The following is a 27784-nucleotide window of genomic DNA, read 5'->3' as shown; positions in this document are numbered from 1 at the left end:
GTAAACAAAACTGCTGTAAACATTCTGTAAATGTGTGTAGATTCTCTTAGGATAAATTCCTCTTACCAAGTTACTTGGTCAAAAGAACTAGGCTTTTGGCATGTATTGTTGAGACATGATTTTAAAAATCCTCTGGTTTAAACTCATCAATGAGTATAATTTTGCAGAGCTAGGTATATAAGTATCTTAGTAAAATTGTTCTTTAGACACACACAAGTTAATGTACACCTTGTGGTTTGTGTTTGGAGGGAATTTGGTATACTCTCTTGACTGTCAGAACAAGCTCTTAGATGTGAGCCTTAGACATCTGTTTCCCTTTAACATATCTCAAACATGATAATTTTTAAAACTTAGGTAAAAACAGAAACTATAAACATGTCAGCATGTAAACTAAGTTACTGATACCATCTTATTGACTAAAGCTTTTATTTTCTATATGGTTCCACTGGTTAGAGTTCTACATCTTTCTGCTTGTACATGATATGTGCGGCCCAAGATACACCCATAAATTCTAGGTCCTTTTTTTTTTTCAAGTGGTTTGAGCTTAGACACCTTGAAGCCTCGGAGCAGAAATCCTTCTAGGACCCCTCTCCCCCAATCTTTTTGCTTTTCTTCCTAATCATTTGGCAGCAGTGTTATTTTGGGGTTTAACTTTGGTAGGGTCTTTCTAATACATAACCCAGTTTTCATGGACACTCTTCTTTTTTTCTATTTTCTCATTTAATTCAATAATTATTACATGATTACAGTTATAATTTTAACTAGCATAAATTGGTTGGAGAACAGACAACTAATTCTTTGTAAGAACACAACTGCTCTGCTGGGGGGGCATAAGTGCTTGGACCTTCTAGAGAGTAGCCCTTTAGTTACAGGCATTCACTGGGCACACAGCATTGGCAATGTCTTTCAGAGGAAATGGAGAACATTGGTTAATTTCATGGACATAAGTTAAAAGAAGATCCACATTGTTTATTGAGATAAAACAGTTCCTTTACTGAAAAAATGACCCCTCTTTTATTATGTTATTCTTGTTTTACAAGTTAAGGTTTGTATTAAACTACAGGTATTTAGTTCTTTCCTTGATTTGGATATTAAATGCTGTATTTAAAACATTTCACTCCAGATTCCTATGTGCTACAGCTCTTGATTTTGTTTGATACTCTCCTTGGTCATTGGCATTTTCTTGTAGAGTACCTGCCTCCTTTTCCTCTTAAATGTTCTTCTTGGCAGATAATTTAAAATAATGTGCTTCATAACTACAGCATTAAACTAGCAAGTAGTTTATCTTCTTTGCTTCTTCCTCCTAGCACCAAAATGTTGATTTTTGCTCATAGAAATACAAAACTGCACAGAAAATAGCAGTGGTGATTAGACACAGTGAATATAATGTAGTGTAGCATTTGAAGATGGTGGAAAATTTATTGACTAAACATTTTAGTTTGGTAAAGTAAAATCAACATCTATGTCATACTGTCCTTTAGGTTTGTTTCAACCAGAAAATATTAAGCATTCTATAAATTTAAATTTCCTTCATCCAAATCGTAGCTGTCATTTGATACATTTTATTGTGTAAATGCAATTAGAGCAAATGAGTATAGCCTTTATAGTTACACTTAATCCCTAGGTTTATTTTGTTAAGAGTTGTAGTGTCTTCACAATCAAAGCAGCCATTTGACAAATGTGTTAGAAGTCCAATGACTTAAAATGTAAAACCTTAAAATATTAAAATTTCTGTGAAACAGAGTTATCTGAAGTTACCCTGTTTCACACTGGCTGGAATCTTCCATGGACACTGCTTGTGCTGATTCTCAAAGACATCAAGAGGCCAGAGTTGTTGCCTGTGTTTTATCACTTGGTATTTATGGCACAGAAGACAAAATCAGGTGTCTGGACTCTCTTCTTTCTTTTTTTTTAAGATTTTATTTATTTTTTTAGACAGAAGGGAAGGGAGGAAAAAAGAGTGAGACAGAAACATTGATGTGTGAGAGAAACATCTACTGGTTGTCTCTCTCATACCCCCAACTGGGGACCAAACCTGCAACCCAGGCTTGTGCCCTGACTTGGAATCGAACTGGCAACCTTGCAATTTCACAGCACTCAGGCCACTGAGCCACACCAGCCAGGGCTAGGCTCTTTTTAAATCATGAATTTATCTACTGATAAGTGCTGTGAGCAACATTTAAGAATCGTCTTTTTAAAAGTTGTGAGGGGGGAAATTGTACTGATGGATCTTAAAGAATAATACTAGTTGTGAAGGGCGAATTTGTACTGATGGATCTTTAAGAGTAATACTAGTGTGCTTGGCTGAGAAGTAAAGGATGTGTTTATTTGCTTATGATTTTGAAGCTCCTACCCTAGTTACTTAATATATTAACAATCAATTCTGTATTAATGTAGCACTTCATAGTTTGCAAAGTATTGTGACCCACTTATTTGATGATGATAATCTAAGCAGACAGGGCAGTTATTATCCCCATTTACCAGTGAGAAAACTGAGGTTCCAATACATACTTAAATGGTAGAGCCAGAATTAGAATCTCCAGGTTTCTATTTACTACACTGTATGCCTCCTAAACCATAATGGATTTAAATTATTTACTGAATTTGAGAAAAGAAGAGGAAATGTATTACAATGTGTGAAGAATCACTGTCCAGGAGAAATGGAATGCAGTGACTCAGAGCCCATAATCATTGAAGTAACTACTAAGCCCTGCCCTACAGCAGATATTAGAAGGAACTTGGAAACCTCTTAGCATACTAATTCTATCTTATTACAAGCCTCAGTAAACCTGGGTTCAGCCTTTGGAAAGTTTATGAGCAGACATAGAAAATTTTCATTAATTAGTATTTCCTGTTCATGTATTGGGTATTGCTACTTTCACCTTTTCAACATTTATTGCAGGCTTCTTCCCTGCTAGGTACTAAGGATACAAAAAGGAATGACACAAGAGCCATGGCCTGGAGGGATTAATCTAATTCCAGTGTGAAGCAAAATTTATCATTGTAGTTTACTTGTGCAGAAATTCCCTTCCCTATTCGGTAAACTAGGTCTTGAAAAGTTTCTAAAGCCTCTCTCCTTCAGCTTCTAATTCTTTAATAAGCAAAAATTTACCAGTACTGAAATGTACCCTTGTTCTAGAAAAGTATATGAAGCAACTTTTACAACTCAGTATTTCATCCTGAATGCGAAAGCCTGTGTAAGCATGTAGTATGAACAATTTCATTTTCCAGGTTTGAGAGGCTGCCACTGGAGTGTAGTGTGGAGAGCGGTGACTCATAATTTGGGAATGATTGTTTTGATCTCTCCCAGCAGTTTCTGTAGAACATTGGCAGGGCAGCCAGCATAATTAACACTGCACAATCTAATTATAAACACAACTCTGTGGAAGGTGGCTACAGAGAAGCAAGCTTGTACTGGATAATTTTCCAACTTGGCAGCATTACTTTAGAATAATGACTAGATAATGTCAAGTTTACTCTAAATCTCGCTTTTCCTAGATTGTCCTGATTTACCATAAGGAGGAAGGAATATCTGTGGAAGTCTCACTGGGTTATTTTTTTCAGGGCCCATTTAAGCATTTCTTTATTACAGTCCTTCTAACCTTTTCATACTAACACAATAGTTAGGCATCTTAATGTTTAGGGGAGAAGAGGGGAAGGTGTCATAGTAGGACCCTTTTTCCAAAAACAGTTGAGTTGTTTTTTAAAAGGTGAAAGAAACTGGGGATTTCAAAACATTACATTGGATCAATATAATAAAGAGGGAGAAAAGACAAGCCTTTTGGCTGAGGAGTAAAGATGGTGGGATAAAGGGACAGTGATGAAGTGGACACAGCAGCCATGCATGCTTGGGAGAAACCAAGGAGTTTGCAATATGTGTGTGGTCTCACACTGGTCAGAGGTAGAGCAAGCACTGTGCATCCCTGGAGGATTTGGGGAAATGGGGTTTAGAACCAAGGACTGATTTAGTTAGTTTATATATAGGTTTGGTCATCGGGTCACTGAGATTCAGAACCAAAGTGCTCTAGCTATGGAGAATGGTTCATATAATTGTAACTTGAATAATTATAACCTGTTCATATAATTATAACCTAAACATTTATAACCTGATTGGGTAGTATGGTTGTATTTGGGCAGAATGAACCTCAGAGTTGTGATTACCCTAAATGAAGTAGGTGCTTTAAGTCAAATGCCCAAAATGAGGCAGAAATAGATGATTTAGGTAAAGTTTTTTGACTAAAATACTTTTAAAAAATATTCACTGATGATCTGTTTATTGATTTTAGAGAGAGAAGAAGGGGAGGGGACGGGGAGAGAGAAACACATCCATGTGAGAAGCATTGATTGCTTGCTTCGCAACCAGGGATTGAACCTGAAACCTAAGTACGTGCCGACTGGGAATTGAACCCACAACCTTTTGGTGTACAGGATGATGCTGCAACCAACTAAGCCACTGGCCAGGGTTTAAGAATACTTTCTTACTTTTGAAGAGATTGTAAGAGGTTTCAAAGAACTCTAATTCATTTTGAAAACTTAGATTTATAAAAAAAATTTCCCTAGGTTTTTATGGGTTGACCAAAAAGTTTGTATTTTTTCCCATGAAATAAAAGACACATTTTTCATTTTCACCAGTAAGTTTATTTATTGATTTTGATACTTTTAGTATGTCAGCTATCTCCCATGTGGTACAACATTGATTATTCTCAATGTCTTTATTTAATCACTGTCAACTTCAACTGGTCTATCTGACCATGGAGCATCACCATACACTGAGAAATCTCTAGCACAAAATGTTGCAAACCACTTTTGACACATTTGATGAGTCACAGCACCGTCTCCATATACTGCACAAATCTTTTTGTGTGTCAGTTGCATTTTTACCTTTCTTGAAATAATAAAGCATAATATGCTGAAAATGTTGCTTATTTTCTTCCATCTTCAATATTAAAATTGCTACACAAAAATCAATTTTTTAATGCACACTGATATAACAACCATCACACTACAATCTAACAAAATTATTTCAGATGAAGATAAAGACAACTAAGTTCTACTAGAACCATCTTACAGGAAAAAAAAAACAACAACAAATGAACAGTTGGGCCAACCCAGTATTGAGTAGGGAGAGAACATGCATTTTCTAAATTTGGGTATAACTATAATTATCACTAGCTAAGTGATTTTATGTTTGTCAGATATTCTTGAAAGAGGACAGAGGTAAGACTGTTGGGCTTCTTAAAGAGGATCTCTGTAGCCCAGGATTGAATTCTGATTTATCTCGTTAATGAACTTAACTAGACTTTTGAGGAGACGTGAACAATTGTTCTTGGAGGTCTGCCAGGACTTGATATTGTGGATTGTTAGGCCAGTTTCTAGAATATGATTTGGAGTCAATGACACTGCTTTCCTGACCTCCTGCAGCTTTTTTTGGTTTGTTAATTTTCTGTTATTTCTCTGTTTCATTAATTTCTGTTTTGCTTTTTATTATTTCTTCTACTTACTTAGGTTTAATTTGATATTCTTTTCTAGATTTTTAGGGTGGAAACTTCTATCATTTATCTTAAAACTTTTTTCTAATATGTACACCTGAAGCAGTAAATTTCTCTCAATTTTGATATGTTATATATTTTATTATTATTTATTTTAAATATTTTCTAAATCCCTCATGGTTTATTCTTTGATCATGGATTATTTAGAAGTTTAATTTCCATTTGCAAATATCTATATATTTAAATAATTCACTATTATTGGTCTTTTAATTGTTTCCATTGTGATGAGAGACATAGTCTCTAAAAAAGCTAGTTTAGTCTTTTGAAATGTATTGAGATTTATATTATAGCACAAAATATAATCATATTAGTGAATGTTTTATGTCTTCTGCAGTTGTTTGGTGAATGTTCTATAAATGTCATTTAGGTCAAGTTGGTTGATAGTATTTTTCAGGTATTCTATGGTTATACTTATTTGTTGTTTACTTGTATTATCAATTATGAAGAGAAAGATCATACAATCTTTAATTATGGTTGTATACGTTTCTGTTTTTCTCTTGAGTTTTATCATTTTCTGTTTTATGAATTTTGAAGCTCTGTTATTAGATACATACTTTTTTAAGATTGGTGTCTTATCCTGGTGAATTTCTTCTTTTATCATTATAAAATTTCATTCTACTTTGTTAACCTATTTGTACATTTAAATTTAAAATGTATCTCTTAAAGACAGTGTATAGTTGAGTTTTGCTTTTTTAAATCCAATATGGTAATCTCCACCCTTTAGTTGGAATATTTAATCTACTTAGTTAATATAATTATTTATGTAGTTGAATTTAAGCCTGCCATTTTGCCATTGCTTTCATTTGTCCCTTTAGTTTTTGTTCTTTGTTTCTCTATTAATGCTTATTTTTGGGTTTATTGGTATTTTTTAATATTTCATTTTAATTCTTCTATTGGCCTCTTAGTTATACATCTTTTAAATTACTTTTTCATTAATTATTATATGACTAATGATATATATTCTTAACTTATTAAAATCTGCTTATAATCACTATTGTACCACTTCACATTTTACGCTTGACCCTTCTTACTTTTTTCTTCTGATTTTCCCCTCTCAATTTACAAATATAATTTAATATAATTCCCCTTATTCACCCTTTCCACGCTCTGTGTTCTTGTTGTTAATATATTTTATCTTTATATGTTAAACACAGCTAACATGTTATTCTTGCTTTAAAGAGATAGTTTTATAGTCTTTTAAAGATGTTTTAAGAAGAATAAAGAACATAAAGTTTTATTTGTAACAACTTATTCACCATTTCTAATATTCTTCTATCCTTCCTGAAATTCTGAATTTTTGTCTGGTATCATTCTTCTCCAGTCTGAAGAACCTCCTTCACCATTTTTTATAGTGTTCATCTGCTTGACATGAATTCTGTCAGCTTTCATTTATTTAAAAGTGTCCTTATCTTGTTTTTTAAAGGGTAATTTCACTGGATATAAAATTCTGAGTTGACAATCTTTTTTTCTCCTAGCACCTCAAAAACATTGTCTGTCATCTTCTAGACCCAGTTGTGATGAGAAGCTTTTGCATTTATTTATTTCTTTTATATAACATTGTCCTCAGGTTTCTTTAAAGATTTTCTCTTTACCTTTTATCTTTAGTAGTTTGAGCATGTTGTAGCTAGGTATGGCTTTCTTTTTATTTATTGTTTTTGAAACTTGGATGAGGTTTTTTTTGATCTGGTAAGTAGTGTTTTCATCAAACTTAATAAAATTTTAACTTATTTTTTCATCTTCTTATGTATGTGGTAGATATCTAATATTGTCCCACAAATCCCTGATGCTGTGTTCATTTTTCTTCAATCCTTTTTTTCGTTTTTTATCATTCTATTACAGTTGTCCTAGTTTTGCCCCCTTGCTCTCCCCTACCACCTCTGGCCCCATCCCCAAGCTCCAACAGTCAATCCCCACCCAGTTGTCCATGTCCATGGGTCATTTATACTTGTTCTTTAACTAAACCCTTCCCCTTCTTTCCCCTCTTGTCCACTGCCCCTTCCTCTCTGGTAACTGTCAGTCTGTTCCTTGTTCCCATGCCTCTGGTTGTATTTCTTGCTTGTTTGTTTTGTTCATTAGGTTCCTGTTATAGGTGAGATTGTATGGTATTTGTCTTTTGCCACCTGGCTTATTTCATTTAGCTTAATGCTCTCCAGTTCCATCCATGCTGTTGCAATAAGTAGGAGCTCCTTCTTTTTTTCTGCTGTGTGGTATTCCATTGTGTAAAGGTGCCATTGTTTTTTGATCCACTCCTTTACTAATGGGCACTTAGGCTGCTTCCAGCACGTGGCTATTGTAAATAATGCTGCTGTGAACATAGGGATACATAGGTTCTTATAAATTGGTGTTTTAGGATTCTTATGGTATATTTCCAGCAATGGAATCGCTGGGTCAGTGGCAGTTTTGTTTATAGTTTTTTGAGGAATTTCCATGCTGTTTCCCACAAAGGCTGCACCAGTCCGCATTCCAACTAACAGTGCACTAGGGTTCCCTTTTCTCTGCATCCTCCATCATGGCCAGTGCTTGTTCTTTGTTGATTAGTTAATGATGGCCATTCTGACCAGCATGAGGTGGTATCTCAATGTGGTTTTAATTTGCATTTCTAATGGCTAATGATGTTGAACATCCTTTCATATGTCTGTGGTCCCTCTGTATGTCCTCCTTGGAAAAGTGTCTGTTCAGATTCTTAGCCCATTTTTTAATTGGATTTTTGTCTTCCTGGTGTTGAGTCATTTGAGTTCTTTATATATTTTGGAGATCAAACCCTTGTCCAAGGTATCATTGGCAAATATGTTTTCTCATAGGGTTGATTCCCTTTTCATTTTGATGATGTTTTCTGTAGTTGTGCAGGAGCTTTTAAATTTGATATTGTCCCATTTGTTTATTCTTTTCTTTATTTCCCTTGCCCTAGAGGATGTATCAGTAAAAATATTGCTGTGTGGGATATCTGAATTTTACTGCCTTCATTTTCCTCTAGGACTTTTATGGTGTCACAGCTTATGTTTAAGTCTTTTATCCATTTTGAGTTTATTCTGGTATATGGTGTGAGTTCAGGGTCTAATTTCATTTTTTTTTTACACATACCATTCCAGATCTCCCAAAACCATTTGTTGAAGAGGCTATTTTTACCCCATTCTATCCTCCTGCCTGCCTTGTGAAATATTAATTAACCATAGAGACATGGGTTTATTTCTTGACTCTCTATTCTGTTCCATTGATCTATATGTCTGTTCTAATGCCAGTACCAGACTTTTGATTACAGTGGCCTTGCAGTATAGTTTGATATCAGGTATGGTGATCCCTCCTACTTTGTTGTTTTTCAAAACTGCTGAGGCTATTTGGGATCATTTTTAGTTCCAAATAAATTTTTGAAATACTTGTTCTAAATTTGTGAAATATTTCATTGGTATATTAATAGGGATTGCATTGAATCTATAAATTGCTTTGGGTACTGTGGATACTTTAATGATGTTAATTTTTCTAATCCATAAGCAGGGTATATGCTTCTACATATTTGTGTCTTTCTTAATTTCTTTAGTGTTCTATCGTTTTCTGCGTACAGGTCTTTTACTTCCTTGGTTAACTTTATTCCTAGGTACTTTGTCTTGTTGCTATAGTAAATCGATTTTTTCCCTAGTTTCTCTTTCTGATATTTCATTGCTGGTATACAAAAATGCCTTTGATTTCTGAATATAGACTTTGTATCTTACTATTTCCCCAAATTCACTTATTAGGTTGAGTAGTTTTTTGGTGGAACCTATAGAGTTTTCTGTGTACACTATCATGTCATCTGCAAACAATTACAGTTTGGCTTCCTCCTTTCCAATTTGGATACCTTTTATCTTTTTCTTGTCTCATCTGTGGCTAGAATTTCCATCACTATGTTGAATGAAAGTGGTGAAAGCAGACAACCTTGTCTTGCTCCTGACCTTTGGGATAAAGCTTTTAGTTTTTTCCATTGAGTATGATGTTGGCTTTAGATTTCTTGTATATGGCCATTACCATGTTGAGATGTGCTCCCTCTATTCTGACTTTGCTGAGTGTTTTTATCATAAATGGGTGCTATACTTTATTAAATGCTTTTTCAGCATCTATTGATATGATCATGTGATATTTATATTTCACTTTATTTATGTTGCATTATGTTTATTGATTTGCAAATGTTATACCATCCTTGGATCCCTCGGATGAATCCCACCTCATCATGGTGTTTGATCTTTTCAGTGTGTTGCTGGATCTGGTTTCCCAATATTTTGTTGAGGATTTTACCATCTATGTTGATCAGCGATATTGGCCTAGAGTTTTCTTTCTTTGTTGTGTCTTTACCTGGTTTTGAAATTAGGATAATCCTGGCCTCCTAAAACAGTTTTGGGAGTCTTCCCTCTTCTTGTATTTTTTGGCATAGTTTGACAAGGATAGGAGTTAGCTCTTCCCTAAATGTTTGGTAAAATTCATCTGGGAAGCCATTCCATCCAGGCCTTTTGTGTGCCAGAAGTATTTTTATTTACTGCTTCAATTTCAGCAGATGTTATCAGCCTGTTCAGGCTCTCTGCATCTTCTTCATTCAGTTTTGGAAGATTATATGTTTCTAGAAACTTGTCCATTTTCCCCAGGTTGTCCAATTTCTTGGCATATAGTGTGTTGTAGTAATTTCTTACCATCTTATGTATGTCTGTGGTATCAGTTGTAGTCTCCTCTTTCATTTCTGGTTTATTTATTTGGGACCTCTTTTTTTTCTTGATGGGTCTGGTTAAAGGCTTGTTGATTACATTTATCATCTCAAAGAACCAGCTGCTAGATTTATTGATTGTTCGAATTGTTCTTTTAGTCTCCATGTTGTTTAATTCTGCTCTGATTTTGATCATTTCCTTCCTTCTGCTCCCTTTGGGCTTTGCATGTTGTTCTTCCTCTAGTTCTTATACATGTAGGGTTAGGTTGCTTATTTGAGAATTTTCTGTCTTTTTTAGGTAGGCCTGTACTGTTATGAACTTCTCTCTCAGGACTACTTTCTCTGTGTCTCATAGGTTTTAGGCTGTTGTGTGTTCATTTTCATTTGTTTCCAGAAACATTCTGATTTCTCCTTTGATCTCATTGTTAACCTATTCATTATTTAATAGCATGTTGTTCAGTCTCCATGAATTTGAATGTTTTTGGGTTTTTTCCTTGCAATTGGTTTCTAGTTTCAAGTCATTGTGATCTGAGAAGATGCTTGGTATGATTTCAATTTTCTTGAATTAGTTGAGGATTGTTCTGTGACATACTACGTGGTTTATCTTTGAAAATGTCCCACGTGCATTTGAAAAGAATGTATATTTTGCTTTTTTTGAGATAAAAGTTTCTGTATATAGGGATTAAATCCATTTGATCTAGAGCATTGTTCAATGCCACCATTTCCTTTTAGATGCTTTGCTTCAAAGTCTATCCACTGTTGACAAAAGGGTGTTAAAATCCCCTACAATGATTGTGTTGCTACTGATACCTTTCTTGAAGTCCTCCAAGATTTTCCTTATATATTTGGGTGCTCCTATGTTGGGTGCATATGTTTTTAAAGGTTATATCTTTTTGATGGATTGTTCCCTTAAGTATTATATAGTGTCTTTCTTTGTATTTTATTATTGCCTTTGTTTTGAAATCTATTTCATCTGATATAAGCATTGCTATCCAAACTTTTATTCAAGTCTGTTTGCTTGGAATATTTTTTTCCATCCCTTCACTTTCAGTCTATGTAGATCTTTTTTTTCTGAGGTAGGTCTCTTGGAGACAGCATATATGCAGGTCATGTTTTCTTATCCATTCAGCTACCCTATGTCTTTTGATTGGAGCATTTATTCCATTTACATTTAAGGTTTTATTGATAGGTACTTATTCATTGCTGTTTTTTCCCTTTGTGCCTCTTTTTTTTTCTCTCTCTCTTCGTCTCAATCTCTTCCTCTTTTTCTTTATTTTCTTAAAGTAGTCCCTTTAGCATCTGTTGCAATGCTGGTTTAGTGGAGATGTATTCTTTCAGCCCTTTTTTTTTTTTTTTGTCTGGGAAGCTCCTTATTTCATCTTCTATTTTAAATGAGAGCCTTTCTGGGTAGAGTAGTATTGGCTGAAGGCTTTTGCTTTTCATTACTTGGAATATTTCTTGCCATTCTTTTCTGGTTTATAGTGTTTCTGTTGAGTAATCAGCTGATAGCCTTGTCAGGTATTCTTCTCCTTCTGGTATTCCTATGATACAAATATTATTATATTTCATATTGTCCAGCAGTCCTCTTAAGCCCTTTCATTTTTTTTTGAGTCCTTTTCATTTTTGTGGCTCTTTTTGGAAATTTTTTTCCTCCTTGTGTTCCAGCTTGCTGATTTAATCCTCTGCCTCATCTAGCCTGCTTTTAATTCTTTCTACTGTGCTCTTCATTTCAGAAATTGTTTTCTTCATTTCCTCCTGGCTTGTATTGTCAGTTTCTATGTCCTTTTTCATGCTGATGTAGTTCACAGTAAGTTCCTTGTAGCTTCCCTATAGTTCTTTGTAGTTCTCACTTAGCTCATTGAGCTTCCTTATAGCCATTATTTTGAACTCAATTTCTGATAGTTTACTTTCCTCTATTTCATTTAGCACTCTTTCTTGTGATTCCTCATTTCCTTTTGATTGGGGATGTTTCATTGTCTCCTCATTTTTTGTGACTCTTCTTGTTTATTTCTCTTCTTAGATTGATCTGCTTTTACTGCCTGTCTTCATGAGGTGATCTTCTGTGGTAGGAGACTTGTGCAATTCAGTGGTGCAATTTCCTTGATCTCCTTAACTTGATGCTCTTGAGATAGCCCTTATACCCTTTATGTTGGCTCTCTGTGTGTAATTGGGATTTGATTTTTGCTGGGCCATTCTTTGGTGGGTCCTTCCCTCCTGCGTGCTGACTGTCACTCCGCCCACCACATCTTGTATGCTGCTGTGCAGGTACTGACAGAACATGACCACACAGCCCAGGAAACAAATTCACTCCTTCAAAAAAAATCCTCACCCATAATCATAACATGAATAGCAGGTGAGCACTATTAATAAAGGTGTGAAGAAATTAAGACTATTATAAGAAAGGAAAAATGAATATGAGGTGACTAAAAGAAAAGTGATTTTGAGAGGGTAGAGGGAGAAGCAATAGTAAGAGTAGGGAATTGGGACAGGGCAAAGAAAGTAAATTTTACATCATAAATAAAAAAGGGAGGAAAGAAGGTGGAATGGAGCAACAGAAAGGAAGTGTATAGAAATTTAAAAACATATAGTGAAAGAGAAAGAAAGGAAAATAAATAAATAGGTAGATAGATAGAATAAGAACCAAATTAAAGAAAGATCCACCACAGCACCATCAATAACAAATGAGCAAAAATTAATATAGTTGGGATGGGACTCAAGGGAAAAAGAAAGAGAGAAAAGCTTAAGATTTGTATAGAGGAAAGAGAAGTGATTTTGAGATGACAGGGGCAGAAGGAATACTAAGAGTGAGGATTGAAAACCAGGCTAACGCAGGGAAAAAGTAAAATTTGAGACAGAAGGAAGGGCAAGGAGAAGGCAAAATGGAGTAGGAGATGGGAATGGTAACATTTGAGATTCAAAATACCAAAATAGTGAAGACCTAGAGATAAAATTGAGGAAATGCAACAACAACCATCCTATCCACAACCAAGGATCAAAGGTTGACAAAGGAGGAGAGAGAGTTAGAGTACTTTAAATTTGGGAAAAAAATGTGAGATGACCAATGACAAGAAAAATGGATTTGAGTACTGGAGGTAGGAGAAATAGAAAGAGTGAAGAATGGAAACAATTATCTCATCATAGCAAGAGAGAAAACAAAATTTAAAACAAAAGAAGAGGAAAGAAGGTTAAATGAGAAAAGTGAAGGGAGGGGCAAAATATGAGATTTGAAATAAAATATAATATAAAAGCTAGTGCCCATTATAATAGGCACAAACTTGAAAGACAAGAAATGAAAGTTAAAAAGCTATGCAGGAAAGAAAATACCTCAAATGAAGTATGAAGAACACGCTGGATTTCATCTTGGTAACATCCAGTATTTACCACTGTTTTTTCTTTCTTGATCTTCCTCTAGTGATGTCAGATGGTGTCCCAGTCTGGCCTTAGGCAGCCTGTTCCAGACTACCTGGGATCCAAAATCTATGGCTGGCAGATTCAGTTGTTAATCTAGTCACTCTGTATTCAGCAGTCAGGCCTGAGCATCACAGGCTGGGGCAGAATAATTCCTGTGGGCGGGGCTATTGCTTCTCCTTAGGCTGATGCAAATTGGAGGGGAGTGGTCTGCCTGAGCAAAAGGTCTTCCTGAGCAAGAAGGTGAAATTCAGCACCAGGATCCTGGCAGCTGCTCTCTGAATTCTCTCCCAAAGCCACCAACCCCACTGTCTCCTCAAGTGTCTCTAGTCCACTCTGCCGCCCCCTTTGCTATTGCTCAAGATAAGTGGCTGGAAATGAAATTTTATGTGTTGGCCTTTTAAAGGACTCTCTGTGTCTCCAGCTGTCTGTCCCTGGCAGAGAGAAACCCTGCTGCTTTTCACAGCTAGACATTATCTGGGCTCTTTCCTGGCTCTGGTGCTGTATGCTAGGGAGCCCAGCTTGGGTCTTAGACCCCTTATTTCCTAGCAGAACCCCCCCATTCCGCCGTCACTGAAATGTTCCTCCAGGACCTCAGCTGCCATCCGTGGGGGCCCAGCCAGCCCTCTCAAAACTCCTCCACACTCCCTACCAGTCTCATTGTGGTGAAGCTGTTTTTCTGTCTGTTCTTGGTTATAAGTCTTCTCTCCAGCTAGTGTTCAGTTGGTTATTCAAGACGATCTCTCTACAATTTAGTTTTAAGCTCTACAATTTCAGATTCTTTGGGAGGAGGTTAGTGAAGCTTCCACCTATTCCTCTGCTATTTTGGATCCCCATGCTTCCTGAAATCTTAATTTCAATAAACTCATGTCTTCAAGTCTTAAGGAGGAAGGGTGAAAAGGATTATGAAAGACTGGGTTTGTGGGGTGGAAGCAAATGTACATTTTATATCCTAATATTTTAATAGATGGTACCAGATTATTTTTCTGAAAGGGGGTATTAATTTACTTTCCTCTTACCTTTATATCCTGTACTTGTTTGTAACAAATGTTAATCTCTTATGTCTAGTAATACTTTCCATAGTAAATTAGTTTCCCTAAATATTTATATTGCCATGTCATTTGTTTTTCTTGATTGTTTTCTGCTTGATAAATCTTTTTGTACCCTGTTTTTTTTTAAATTTCTGTATCTTTCATTTTCAGATGAGCCTTTTATACAGACTATACAGACCTGAATTTTGCTTTCTATTATATTCCCCATCTTGAGCAGGTTGGGCTTTGTCATCTGCCCCCTCTCCACCTCTAGCTGCTCTCAAAGGCATAAAAACTGAAGCTTCAGGTGCCCTCAAGGTGAATGTTGATTTCAGCCTCTGCTTACCCCTCAGGGTTCCTGCATTCACTTCATTTTTGATCCATGAATATTCCTTAGTTACTTTCAAGAACATCAGTACATTAAAGCAATTTAAAATATTATGTATTCTACATTTTTATTTTTAGCAAGAAGGTCAGCCAGGGTACCTAGTCTAGCATATTCTCAGAGGTCATAATAATTTCTTTTCCAATCTGCAAATGCCTAACACTTTTACACATGAGGCTCCTTAGTATAGACATTTGTTAGTTGTATTGACTTGTGTTGTATTGATTTCTCATAAATGAGGTTGTGGGATGCCTAACACTGTATCATACTTAGGAAGCTAGCAGTATAAACAGATGGTGTTTTCAGAACTTAAATCAGGAAAATTTTCCAATATTCATAGGGAGAAATGGTTTAGAAAGTCTGAGAAATGTAGACTTAACAAGATAGAAAAACATTTCTATGTCTCAGTCACTTCTGCAAACTTTACTTTTCAGCTATCACTTCAAGAGCTTATACTAATTTGTTTTTCTTTTCCCAAGTCCTCATCTTTTACCCTGCTCCTACATAAAGTCAAAACACTGGTTTTATATTATCAGTAGATGACTCATTAATTCTCATATTTAGGTTTTTAGCCACATAATTTCCATGCTTCAAAGTTCATGCCTCCTTCTGTTGAATTATTCCATATTTCTTTCTTTGAATATAACATTTCAGGTTTATGCCTCTATAAGGAATTCTTATGTTAAATACAACTTAGCATGCCTCTTAGTCATCCAAAGAAGACTTTAGTTATAAGTACACACCTCATTTTAAAGTAGGCAGAATAAACTGTCTAAGACTTAGGTGATACAAAAGATATTATTTAAGTTTTAAAAACTTATTCCCCTTTAAAAGTGGTTTCTAGTAAACTGAGCTTGAAAATTTTCACTCATTTTTAATATGATGAACTGCAGTTAAGAAAAGAGTAGATAAAACATTCTAAAGTTTAAATAAAGAGGTAGGAAGGATAAGAGGGAACTTTTTCTGAAACAAAAAGTTTTCTCCATGGCATAAGGGTTTCACTCCTCTGCTATCTCAATCCCCCTTTTTCCTTTTTGTTTCTAAAATTGGTATTTGCTAGTGATCTGTCAAGTTCTTAGAGTCTTCTGGTATTTCCAATCTACTAAGTCTATTCAGTGATTTTTAAAAAAATTTTATGTATTGAAACTTTCAGTCCTAGAAATTTCAATTTTTTGCTTCCCTTTGTTTTTTTGTCATTTTAGTTTCTTATCTGAGATTCCCATCTGTTCACATATTCTCTGTAGTTGTTGTTATTGTTGTGTAAACACATTTTCCTTTATTCTTTGAGACATATATATAATAGCTGCCCTAAAGTTTTACTAAATGCAATATCTAGGTCAACTTAAATCCTGTTTCTAATGACTTAGTTTTTCCCTGTATGTCACATTTTCGTGTTTTGTTGAATGTATTCATTTTTATTATGTACTGGACAGTGTTGAAGATCCATTTTTGAGATGCTCAATTTAAGAAAAAATTTCTTTGTAGAGTGTTCACTGTTGTTTTAGTAGGCAGTTTAGTTCCTGGCTGATCACCTTGTGTAAGCTTGGTTTTATATTTTGCTAGGGCAGATCTGTGGATGACACAAGGTTTTCTTCTTAGGCCCTTTTAACATAGCAAGTCTCATCCTTCAAATTCTGTAACCTGTATGAGTTTTATTAGAGCTTGGTTTTAGACTTTGTCAGTGTGGGTCTAGAGTAATCCTTATTCTTGGGTGTTCTTTTGTTCCTAAAGTGCAATCTTTCTATTGTTTCACATAGATGCCCAGAGTGCTAATGAGTTGTCTTTGTTCAGACTGGGTTAGACTGCCAATATATCCTTAAGCTGCTTGACTTCTAGTTTTTCTATTCTATACAAACCTTATTACAGCCACCTTTGTATCTCATGTAGTCCAGCATTGGTTAAGGACTCTCAAGAAGCCCTTGTACAAACTTTTATGGCCCCCCTCTGCACCGTTCCCTCCACTCTGGTGCCCTGTCTGCCTACCAGCCCTGCTCAGTTGCAGTCCAGTTCACTGTAGTACAATTAGGAAATTGTCCTTAGACAGAGAACCTTGAGGAAATGTGAACTCACCTTTTTTTTCCTCTCAGAGCTGACATTCTTGTCTTGTGTGTTATCCAGAACCTCAAAATAGTGCATTATTTTAATAGTTGTTTATAAGAGGATGAAAAGTTTGGAACCTGTTACTCTGTCATATTGGAAGTGCAAGTCTCCCACAGCATTTTTATATGTATTGAAGTGAATTACAGTGGTTTCATAAAAGGGAAAATTCGATCTTAGTCTCTCATAACTAAAGAAGGTATAGTGAGCTCGTGGTGCTCATGAACTGAGTCATTTCTCTTGGATCTTCCTGCCTCTGATCCCCAGTCATCCATTTACTTTACTCTTTTTCTCTTCACATGGGAGGAGAGGGGAACAAAAGACAGAAAGACCATACTTGGATCTTGCATCCTGGATTATATCATGGATATTAAATTGAGCCTATCAACTGGAAAATAAATGTGGTTTGTGAAAAAGTACTATACTTTAGGGGTGAAAGCAGGAATGCCTGCAAGACTTCCTGTGTTTGTGTTTTATGACACTGCTTATACGTTGAGATTTAAGGAAATATGATATGCCAGGAAAAGGGGCTGCTTAGAACATCTTCAAAACTTGTACTCTCTAATGACTGCCTTTCAGATTATGGTGACTTTACATGAGCATTGGGATTGGGGATGGGTAGAGAATTATTTGTCAGATTAGAGCTGTTCAAAATGTCACTCGTTTTGTTCTAAATTCTAGTCCTTTTTAAGCTGAAACATCTTTAAAATAAAATCTCTTTTTTGTGGAAGAGGATCATTTTATTTGATAATTGGCCATCATTTCAGAAATTTAATGAAGTTTCTATTTGGAAATAATCTAGAAGATTTAAATACTGTTTTAGACTTGGAGTTTTTAGCTCTATTTAAATGTGTCATAGAGGCCTCAGAAGAATAATCTTTTATTTTTAGAGCCTAATTTGGTTTCTATATTACCTAATTGAATACAGTGAATCTTGTATCTGCCCAAGAAGCCTTATTTTGATTAAGCTTATTCTTTAAAAATGTTTGGTTTGTTGACCTGGAAATATACCCCATTTCATTTTCTCAGAAAAGTGTGATGGTAGTCTGAAGGGATTAAAGTCTGTGGGAAGTTTCTTCCTTTTAATTTGAGTTGTTTACCATGTTTACCAAAGCTTAACTTTTTGTCATATTATTAAAATTGAAGTCTTTTGTGAATCACTTACTCTCTTGCAGCACCCTCTATGCATTTTCCCCTTAGGTTTTCATCACATCCTCCCTATATTTAACCCTGGATCCACCATTTTCTTTCTCTACTTTAAAAAATTTGTTTCATTTATTTATTTAATTGTGATAAAATATTTATAACATTCTTTCTCTTCTTTTAGTCCTGGGCTGGTAAAAACTGCTAAAAACATTTATGGAGACTGGTGATATGACATATTCCACTGGGCTTATTACCAAACTTCTCAGCCAATCTTTGTCCTTTGTCCACCCTTCCCTGGTTCTCTCCTGTAGCGTCTGTTCTTATTTTTCTCTTCAAGTCACCTATGCCTTCCCTAAAACTGCCTTTGGCTCTGGGCAGATGGGTTGCTTCCTCTGTCACAGAGAACATGGAGGCCATCTGCTGTTTACACCCTCAGCTTTCCATTTGAATACATGCCTCTCTATCTTCGCCTCCTGTTCTTGGAGGCTTGGAGGAAGAGCGTGCTTAGATCCCATAAAGGTTCGTCTCTCTGTTGGAGTTCTAGTGATGTCTCCCTGTCCCTCTGAGATACAGCATTTCCTCTGGTCTACTTCTCCACCTCCATGTTTTGTTGTTGTCTTCCTTCCTCACATAAATACACACTTAAGTTGTTCTCATCTTAAACACAGACAAAAAAAAGTGGATTTAACTCTTCGCTGTGCCATGTTTTCTTTCAGTTTGACCCTATGCTTTTCTCTTGACACAAAACTATGTACCTTGAAAGAAGAGTCTATAGCCCTTGCCTTCCCTTCTTTCCATTCTTTCTTTGGACCACTGAAGTCAGGCTTCTGTTCTTATTACTCCATTGAACACACCTCATAAAAGTCACTGGCTCCCTAGTTGTCAAATCCAGTGGCCTCTTTAGACTTCATTTACTTGGCCTTCCTAAGACAGTGATTTTCAACATTTTTCCTCTCATGGCACACATAAACTAATTACTAACATTCTGTAGCACACCAAAACATGCATTTTTTTGTTGGTCTGATAGGAAAAAATAGGCATAATTTTTATTCATTCACAGTGGATGATTGTTGTTTTGTTGGCTGTTGTCATTTTTTCATTTGACAATCTAAGGGAAAAGAGGTCAGTGCCCCTGACTTTGTCAGGTATTGCATGTTTTAAAAATTCTTGTGGCACACCAGTTGGAAATTCTAAGACATTAAATGCTGACCACATCCTCCTTCTTGAAAACCTTCTTTTGCTTTCAGGGTTTCCTCTGTCCCTGATTTTTCTACTTCTAGTACCTTTTATTTATTCTTCTTTGCTGCCCCTCTTCCTCTGTGCACCTCTTTAATGCTGATGCTCTCTGACTCTTATGTCCCATATTGTCACACTCATCTGCATAATTTTAATTATCACATAATTAAAATTACATGAAAATTCCAAAATCTGAATCTTTCACCCATATCCCTCTTTTGAGTTCAGACCAACATAATATAATCCTTTTAACAGTCCTACAAAATAGTAATGTTTTCCACATTTATAGGTGAGGAAATTGAAACTAACTAAGGCATGTTTGGTAACCTGTTTGAGATCAAGTGGCCAGTGGAAGAGCCACAATTTTAGCCTCTGTCTAAAGTTAGGCCTTTGATTTTATAATATGCTATTAATCAAATATTTTCACCTGGCTAACTGACAGATATTAAATATGTCATGTCCCACACCAAATGCCATCTCATAACTCCATTCTTACTATCCCCTCCCAAAGTAAAACAAGAGCAATAACATGAAAACCTATATTCTCTATCTTACTGAATGGCATTCCTTCTTTTAGTTATCCAAGCCAGAACTGTTGAGAGAATTCACGTAGCCTTTCCTCTATACTTCCCCTGTCTCTCCACCCTACAGGCTCATCCAGCCCAAGCTGGCATCACATGGTTCCTATACATTTTTCTTCTTTAACATGACTTGTAATCATTCCCTCCTTTCTACTTCTACTGCTACTGTGACAGTTGAGAACTTTATGTCAACCCGGATGGCCATTATTGTGACATTCCAACCCACTGCTTCTCATATTGTCTGAGATGAAGAATTAAGGTTTATTGTTTTTGTTTTTTAATTTTTAATACATTGCAGAAGTGTTGTAGGAATATAAAAATGAATTATTGGCAAACTGAAATAAAAAAAGACATATAAAATATAAGTGCCATTTTAAATTCAATAGACATAAAATACTGTGAAGTTGCTATAGTAGTTTTCAAACACTAGTTTTATATGTGTATCTTGCCGCAGGTAGCAAATGGTTTGTGGATCGGCACTGGTCCATAGACAGCACTGAGGGGCACCAGTTCATGGTGTCTGATGAAAAGAAATGTCTGCAGTTTTTCTCAGATTTTAACCACATGGGTCTGTTAGTTAAAACTTAAATATTTTAACTAGGACCTTCTTTGCTTTTGGCTTATATTTAGTTTGTATATGTGGATTTAAGGGGTTTTAGAAAATTTCCTGTTCCTTTAGGATCCCTTCTTTCAATATGAATAAATCCTATGTGAGCAAGGGGTAGTCATGTGTCACATTACAACTTAGTGCTAAAACCGAAGTACACTGATTTAAGAATCTGAAGTGACATTTTCTTAAATAGACTTGAAATGCAGTCTTCATGGGCTGCCTGTAATAAAAGTGATTTTCCCTGGTTTGATATATTTAACTTGATGTGATGGAATACACATACACACATTTGTATCTAACGGGCAGTAAAATAGAGCAGATGGGTTGATGTGCTTCATTTCTGAAAGATTAAAATTCTGTATACATATTAATCTGACTGGGTGATAAATAATAAAAGTTATCTGGATTTTGGTAGGTATCTGGCTAAGCCCTTGTCAAAGATTTGAAGTTAATGAATTGCAGACAAGAGATGCTAAAATGGTCAGACTGTATTTTACCCCTTGGCTTTCAACAGGGAGTAGCTTAGGAACCTAAAAACACAAAAATGAATTTCTAGAGGGATGGATGAATTCAGGGATGGGAATGCTCTAAATAAATATTAAGCTGAAATGAATCATGCCTAGAGTTAGTTTAGAAAATTATTAGATAAAACTATACTGCTCAGACCCCATTATTGCCTGTATCAGGTCTGACGCAGAAAAAAACACATGGGCCAATGCCTAAGAGAACATAATTTTCCCATATGAGATTTTTAAAAAGTCATAGAAGGTCTTTTAGACATTTTTATATGAAAAAGCAAATTAAACAACTAATTGACAGCATTGCCAGATACTCAACAACTACCACACACAGAAAATTTCTAACCACTAAGTATTCATTAAAAGTTTATTTTTTTAAGTTCAATTACAGTAATATTTTCTCAATTAATTAAGTAAATGACCCCTGAACACAACTGAAAAAACAAATCAAAACAAAAAAAAACTTTGTCACAAGAGGTTGGGGCACTCTAAGAGGTTTAGGAGACTAAATTCCCAAGGCAGGTTGTCATAACTAGCAACCTTCTTCCATTTCCAGATCATTCACAGCAGATGGAGAGATGGCAACTTGCTAAACCCACACCTAGAAAGTGATTAAAAGTTTTATTCAAAGAAAACTTGAAACTAGCATACCTTTAATGAAATTCAGGATGGAGAGTAGGTAGGAAACCACAACCTAATTGGGGTCTTTGTGCTCCCCAAATCAAAAAAGGTTGAGATAAAGTGAAGAAAATGTATTTTTGAAAGTTAGTAAAAGAAAAAAAATAAATACCTTTTCTTAATTTGAATTGTAGCAAGTTAAGCTGAGTCACAGAATAACAGATGCTTGCCAGGTAGACTGGGATGGAAGGGAGAAATGATGACATTGCAGGCGAAGGGAACAGAGAGGAAAGAAGGCATGTGGGGGATAATGTGAAATAGCAGCCTGGCTTGTTCTCAGAATAGAAAGCAGTTTGGATGGCAGGAGTGAGTGCAGGAATGGAGTGTCTGGTGTGTAGCTGGAGAAGGCTGAAAGCAGTGCTTCTCAAATTTAGGGAAACATAAATCACCTGAGGATTTGTTAAAATTCAAGTGCAGGGAAGGGACTTGAGAATCCACTCTTCCAAGAAGCTGCAATGTGTTACAGATGCTCTGGTCCACATACCACATTTTGATTAGCAAGACTATAAATTTTATCTTAATATTTATTGATACTTTGTTTCATGGATTGAGTTACCACTATTCAGTTACTTAGTGTTTGTTGAATAACAAGCATTTCTGTTATTGCTGTGGCATAACAGAAGTGGCATTTTATGTCAGTTTTGCTCTGCTGATGGAGAAATAATACCCTTAGCAATTTCATTGCCAAGTGCAAAAGAAATGAATAATTTAGATACAAGCCCTCATCCTGTATTGAATTAGTTGAGTAGGGGGATGCAACATAATAATGGAAAGAATCTGAAATTTGATAACAGATTTTTAGAACTGAGCTCCAGTCTCAGTTTTGTGACTAAATAATTGTGACTTTATGAAGATAAATTAGCCCCTCTTTCTGTTTATTTTTCTCTCATCCGAAATAGTTATAATACTTGCCACTTTGTGGAATTGTTGTGAGAGTTAGAAATGACATGTATGAAGTACCTTGTAGGGAAAAGTAAGTGGGGATTTCAATTATCAAACTTTTGAGCTACATTAAATCTAAAAATATATGATTCTTTAAATAAAGAACATCGAATGATCTGATTCTAGGAGTTACTGATCTATGTGTGATTATTGGCCCATCTACTTTTTGAGTCTTTCATTCTCAGCGACTCTTAGCAAGTTGGAGAGTGTGGTTTTTTGTAGTTTATAAAAGCTCCCACCGCTACCCAGCCCCAAGATCTACTTATACTCATGGTGTATGTAAGTAATACGGTTGTTAGGGTTTTATGTTGTACTTCTGAATGTTCTGGAAGCATGAAAAAACAGATTCGATTGTAGCTTTACCTGATTTCACAGTTCATTTGTCTTATTTTCAGTATTTCTAAACTATGGAAATTTTCTATATAATTTGCCACTTTCGGTTTGCTGTGGAACAGGAACATCCCTCTTCTAGGGGAAAGAATAACTCAGCCTGTGGCTTGGCCATTGTTTAAGCCTGTAAAGGGCTTACCAGTTTGTGATCCTCCTTAGCAAGAATGGGACTCAGAGGAGAGACCCACAGAGGCCCTAAAAACAGAAATTCTTTTAAATCTGGGGTTCTGGTAGAACCATAAGTGGGACATGGACCATTGGTTGGCACATCTCTTTGATCTTACTGACTCCTTACCCAGCGGGTACAGGCGCAGCCAGAGGCAGGCCAAGGCAGGGCTCTCTAAAGCCCAGGACAAGGGTCCAGGCTGTTGGGCAGGAGTATATTAAGGAACTTATTGTTTAACCTCTTACTTTTTGTTTAATACTAGTCCATTTATTTAGCTTTCTTGTTTCATGGCTGTAGTATATATTTATTTATGCCTGAGTTTTTAACAGATACAAGAAAATTATAGCATCTTATTTAATTCAGTATCTCTGAGATGGAAGTAACTCTTAGTGTTAAAAAAATTCTTATATTAAATGTGGTCTCACTAGTAGACATTTCATTATGAGCTTTTCTTCCTAATTCTGTACCTTGTCCTTATGTTTCGGTTTTTTAGATCGGCTTCCGCTCCCTAGGAATATGATTGAAAACAGCATGTTTGAGGAAGAGCCAGATGTGGTGGATTTAGCCAAAGAGCCTTGTTTACATCCTTTAGAACCTGATGAGGTGGAATATGAACCCCGGGGTTCACGACTGCTGGTGCGGGGTCTTGGTGAACATGAGTTGGATGAGGACGAAGAGGATTGTGAGTCATCTGCCAAGCTGCTGGGCATGTCCTTCATGAACAGAAGCTCAGGCCTTCGGACCAGTGCAACTGGCTACAGGCAGAGCCCAGATGGGACTTGTTCAGTACCCTCAGCGAGAACCATGGTGGTCTGTGCTTTTGTCATTCTGGTTGCTGTTTCTGTAATCATGGTGATTTATCTACTGCCCAGATGTACCTTTACCAAAGAAGGCTGCCATAAGAAAAACCAGTCAATGAAACTAATTCAGCCAGTTGCAAAAAATGGGAAGTTATTTCCATGGGCACAATTCAGGCTTCCCACTGCCATTATGCCACTTCGCTATGAACTTAACCTACACCCAAACCTAACCTCAAAGACAGTTAGGGGTTCTGTGACAATTTCACTTCAGGCTCTTCAGGCCACATGGAATATCATTCTTCACAGCACGGGCCAAAATATTTCAAGAGTGACCTTTATGTCAGCAGTTTCAAGCCAAGAAAAACAAGTTGAGGTCCTGGAATATCCACTTCATGAACAAATCGCCATTGTTGCCCCAGAAACCCTTCTTGAGGGACACAATTATACCTTGAAGATAGAGTACTCAGCAAATATGTCGAATTCTTACTATGGGTTTTATGGTATCTCCTACACAGATGAAAGCAATAAGAAAAAGTATGTAGCTCTCTTAAATGATTCTGTTTCTTTGCTCTGGGACAACTTCTGCAATGTGGACTTGCTTGACCACACAAGAGACATTAACTGCAATTCTTTAAATTTTAGGATGTTATGTGTGAAAGAGGAGAATGGTGATTTGGAAGAATGTACTTCTCTTTTATCAAAACCTTGAATATATATTACATATCATGGTGGGGGTAGGGGTATGCAGATGGAAGGAAATAGATAAAGATTTTGTCTATTACAATCTCCATCACAAAAACTTATGTTATTTTGAGTTTTTTATCTTACAAGATGAATCTAGTTTTTTTCTGTCACCTTACAAGAGCTCTATGAGAAGCAGAGTAGAAAAGAGTATGGATTATTCTTTAAGACCTATTTTTCGAATGTGTGGAACTTTTAGGAGGTGCTTAGTGAGATAAAAAAGAGGGTGTGAAGGTGTTTTATGCTTACTGAAATCATTTGTATTATCTTTAATCTTTGCTGATTTACTATTTTTAATGCCCCTGCTATTTTGAAATTCTGACAGAAAAAAATTTTAAAATCTAGGAGAGACTTGGTTTGTAAAAAGAGTGACTCAAAACATAAAAGCATTCAGCTCCCTATTTAGACCGTATATTTTGTACTTTAATCTCAGCATTCATAGCATGTAGTTTAAATCACGGAAAAGATGCAATGCATACTACATACTCTTAAGTAACAATAATGTTAATTCTCTTGTGTGCACAAAGTCCTTGTTAGGTCTGCATAACGCAGTTGGAGCATTCTCTCATATTTCTTTGTAAACCAATATGTGAATTACTGATGCCATTTGGCTAATGTATTGAGAAAAATAGAAATGAGTATTTTAAATCTATTTGAGGACATTTTTTAAATCCTTCTTAAATAGAAAAACAAAAGTAGGATCTGTGGTTCTATTTAGATAAGTACTTTTTCTCTTTATGTAATACTTGAAAACTAAATGGTATGCCGACTCTTTGTAAGATCTGACATTAAAAGTAAATTTATAATTGCAGTGATAGCTTGGATTGCTTGGCTTTAGTTCTCATTCCATAATCTCTCTCATCTCTAAGAATTACAGAATATACATAAAAACAATATTTTTAGTATGCAAACAAACCTTTAAGACAATTCCTTTGTCATATCTTCCAACCAGATTACTGCCCTTGGGGTCCCTTGTGCCTGCTACTACATAATGGGAGGAACAGTGTTATGTAGCAGAGTAAGGTGATTTTTGGTATGGTCATTTGTTATGGTCTGGATTGAGTTGTGGAAAAAATGCTAGAAAAATGGAAGATGGTTCCTTAAAATTAAATAGAATATTTAAAAACCTGTATTTTAAAATCTTAAAATAAACTTGTGAAACTTTGCTGTTAAAAAGTATATATAAATTCATTAACTTACTTGGTTAGGTTAAATGAGTACCTCACAAGAATGTGTATCTGGATGGAAAACAGAAATTTAGAAGACTATTTATACCTTTGAAGATGTCCGAACGCTGTAATTCAGAGCAGCTTTTTTGGCTTTCTCCCACTTTTAATTTTGCTTAGTTATTAGAGAAGTTTTTGTACTTCTTTACCCTTTGGGGTATAATAAAAATAAGTATTTAAACAAGTAAATAAGTAAGATAAAGATAAATAAACAAGATAAAGTAATTAAGGGATAGATTTCTTATTGACTGGAAAATCAGAATATATGTAAATGCCAAATGTGTATTGACATTGCTTGTAGTAAAGGAAAGTTACTCATGTCATGTAAGAGGTAAAGGTAGTTAGTAAATCCAAAAATTGTTGATGGTAGATTTAGGTTCTAGATAAAAAAAAACTGATATTTACTAGGTGCTCAATAACTATTGGATGAATTTGCATTTTTTTTAGATACTTTGCAGCAACTCAATTTGAACCCCTAGCAGCAAGATCTGTTTTTCCTTGTTTTGATGAACCAGCATTTAAAGCCACATTTATTATCAGGATCATGAGAGAGGAGCAACACACTGCTTTATCAAATATGCCTAAGGTACCGTTCTGACCCTTGTTTATAAAATCTTTCTCTTTCTTTGTTGTGAAGACTTGAATTTCTCTTTGCTGTACTGTTGAGAATGAGTAAATTCTTATGCATTTTTATTTTTTCTTAAAATACATAAATAAAAGTTAAAACATACGTTGGAATCAACTGGGAAGTCAGCCTGAGGAGCACTTGAGGAAAGAGAATGGCCTGCTGAGTGTGGAATGTGAGGGCAGGAAACATGAAGTGTGTGCTGTGCACTAAAGATGTATAAAATATTAATACTACGAATGAGTACTGAAGATCAAAGTGATATTTTCTGGGATATGGTGAATTTGCTATTCGAAGCAGTGGAAAGTCATGAATCATTATTGACCTTGGTGTTTTATTGGTTGTTTAAAAAGTCTTGGATGTGGGATGTACATGGGAGGCAGTGAGTGTGTAACCAAGCAGAATTGTTTTTATGCTAAACAGAACTTAGGGGGTTCTTTTTTTGACACCTGAGGGGCAGTGTGCAGTCTGATAGGAGCCTCTCAGAACCCATGTGGCTGGTGGAGAGGAGCAGCCACATTCAGCAGACTATGGAGTGAACCCTTGCAGGCAAGAGAGGACATGGTCTGTCCTTTAACAGGGACGTTACTTGAATAGCTGCACTCCCAACCATACTCATCACCTTAATCTTTCTCTAAAAGAGACAGAATGCCTATTTGCCTTGTATCCCAAAATACATTGCAATTCATGGTCAGAAAATCCTATAAGATTGCTTGTATTCCCTTATCTTTTGCCTACTACAGACTTCTCTAATGACTGTGACCTTGGGGTCACAACTGTTACCTTTGAAACCATTTCAGATCATTTAGTATGATATCTCAGCTTTAGCTCCTTCTTCTGTGAGTATATTTGTAGCATTAGAGAGGAACACTGAGTGCTATATAATAAGGAAGGATTTGGGTTTTGGTGGTGTTTTAAAAGCGAGAAACAGAGCTAATGTTGCTTACTGTCTCCAACTTCCATTTACCTAAAGCCATCTTTTGAGACTA

General features: G+C 35.7%; 1 protein-coding gene across 1 annotated transcript in view; it reads left to right on the top strand.

Moving 5' to 3' along the window:
* Positions 1 to 27784, top strand: part of LOC123824824 (leucyl and cystinyl aminopeptidase) — a 96369-nt gene that overhangs the window by 19394 nt on the left and 49191 nt on the right. The window contains exons 2-3 of the mRNA XM_045848232.1: positions 23897 to 24737; positions 26618 to 26756. Coding sequence (XP_045704188.1) covers positions 23897 to 24737; positions 26618 to 26756 — 980 coding nt within the window. The remainder of the gene's footprint in view (positions 1 to 23896; positions 24738 to 26617; positions 26757 to 27784) is intronic.

The sequence above is a fragment of the Phyllostomus hastatus genome, unplaced genomic scaffold (assembly GCF_019186645.2).
Source record: "Phyllostomus hastatus isolate PE091 unplaced genomic scaffold, TTU_PhHast_1.1 phas_contig_58, whole genome shotgun sequence".
Lineage (NCBI taxonomy): Eukaryota > Metazoa > Chordata > Mammalia > Chiroptera > Phyllostomidae > Phyllostomus > Phyllostomus hastatus.
The sequence above is the reverse complement of the archived record's forward strand: the minus strand, read 5'-3'. Positions and strand labels throughout refer to the sequence as shown.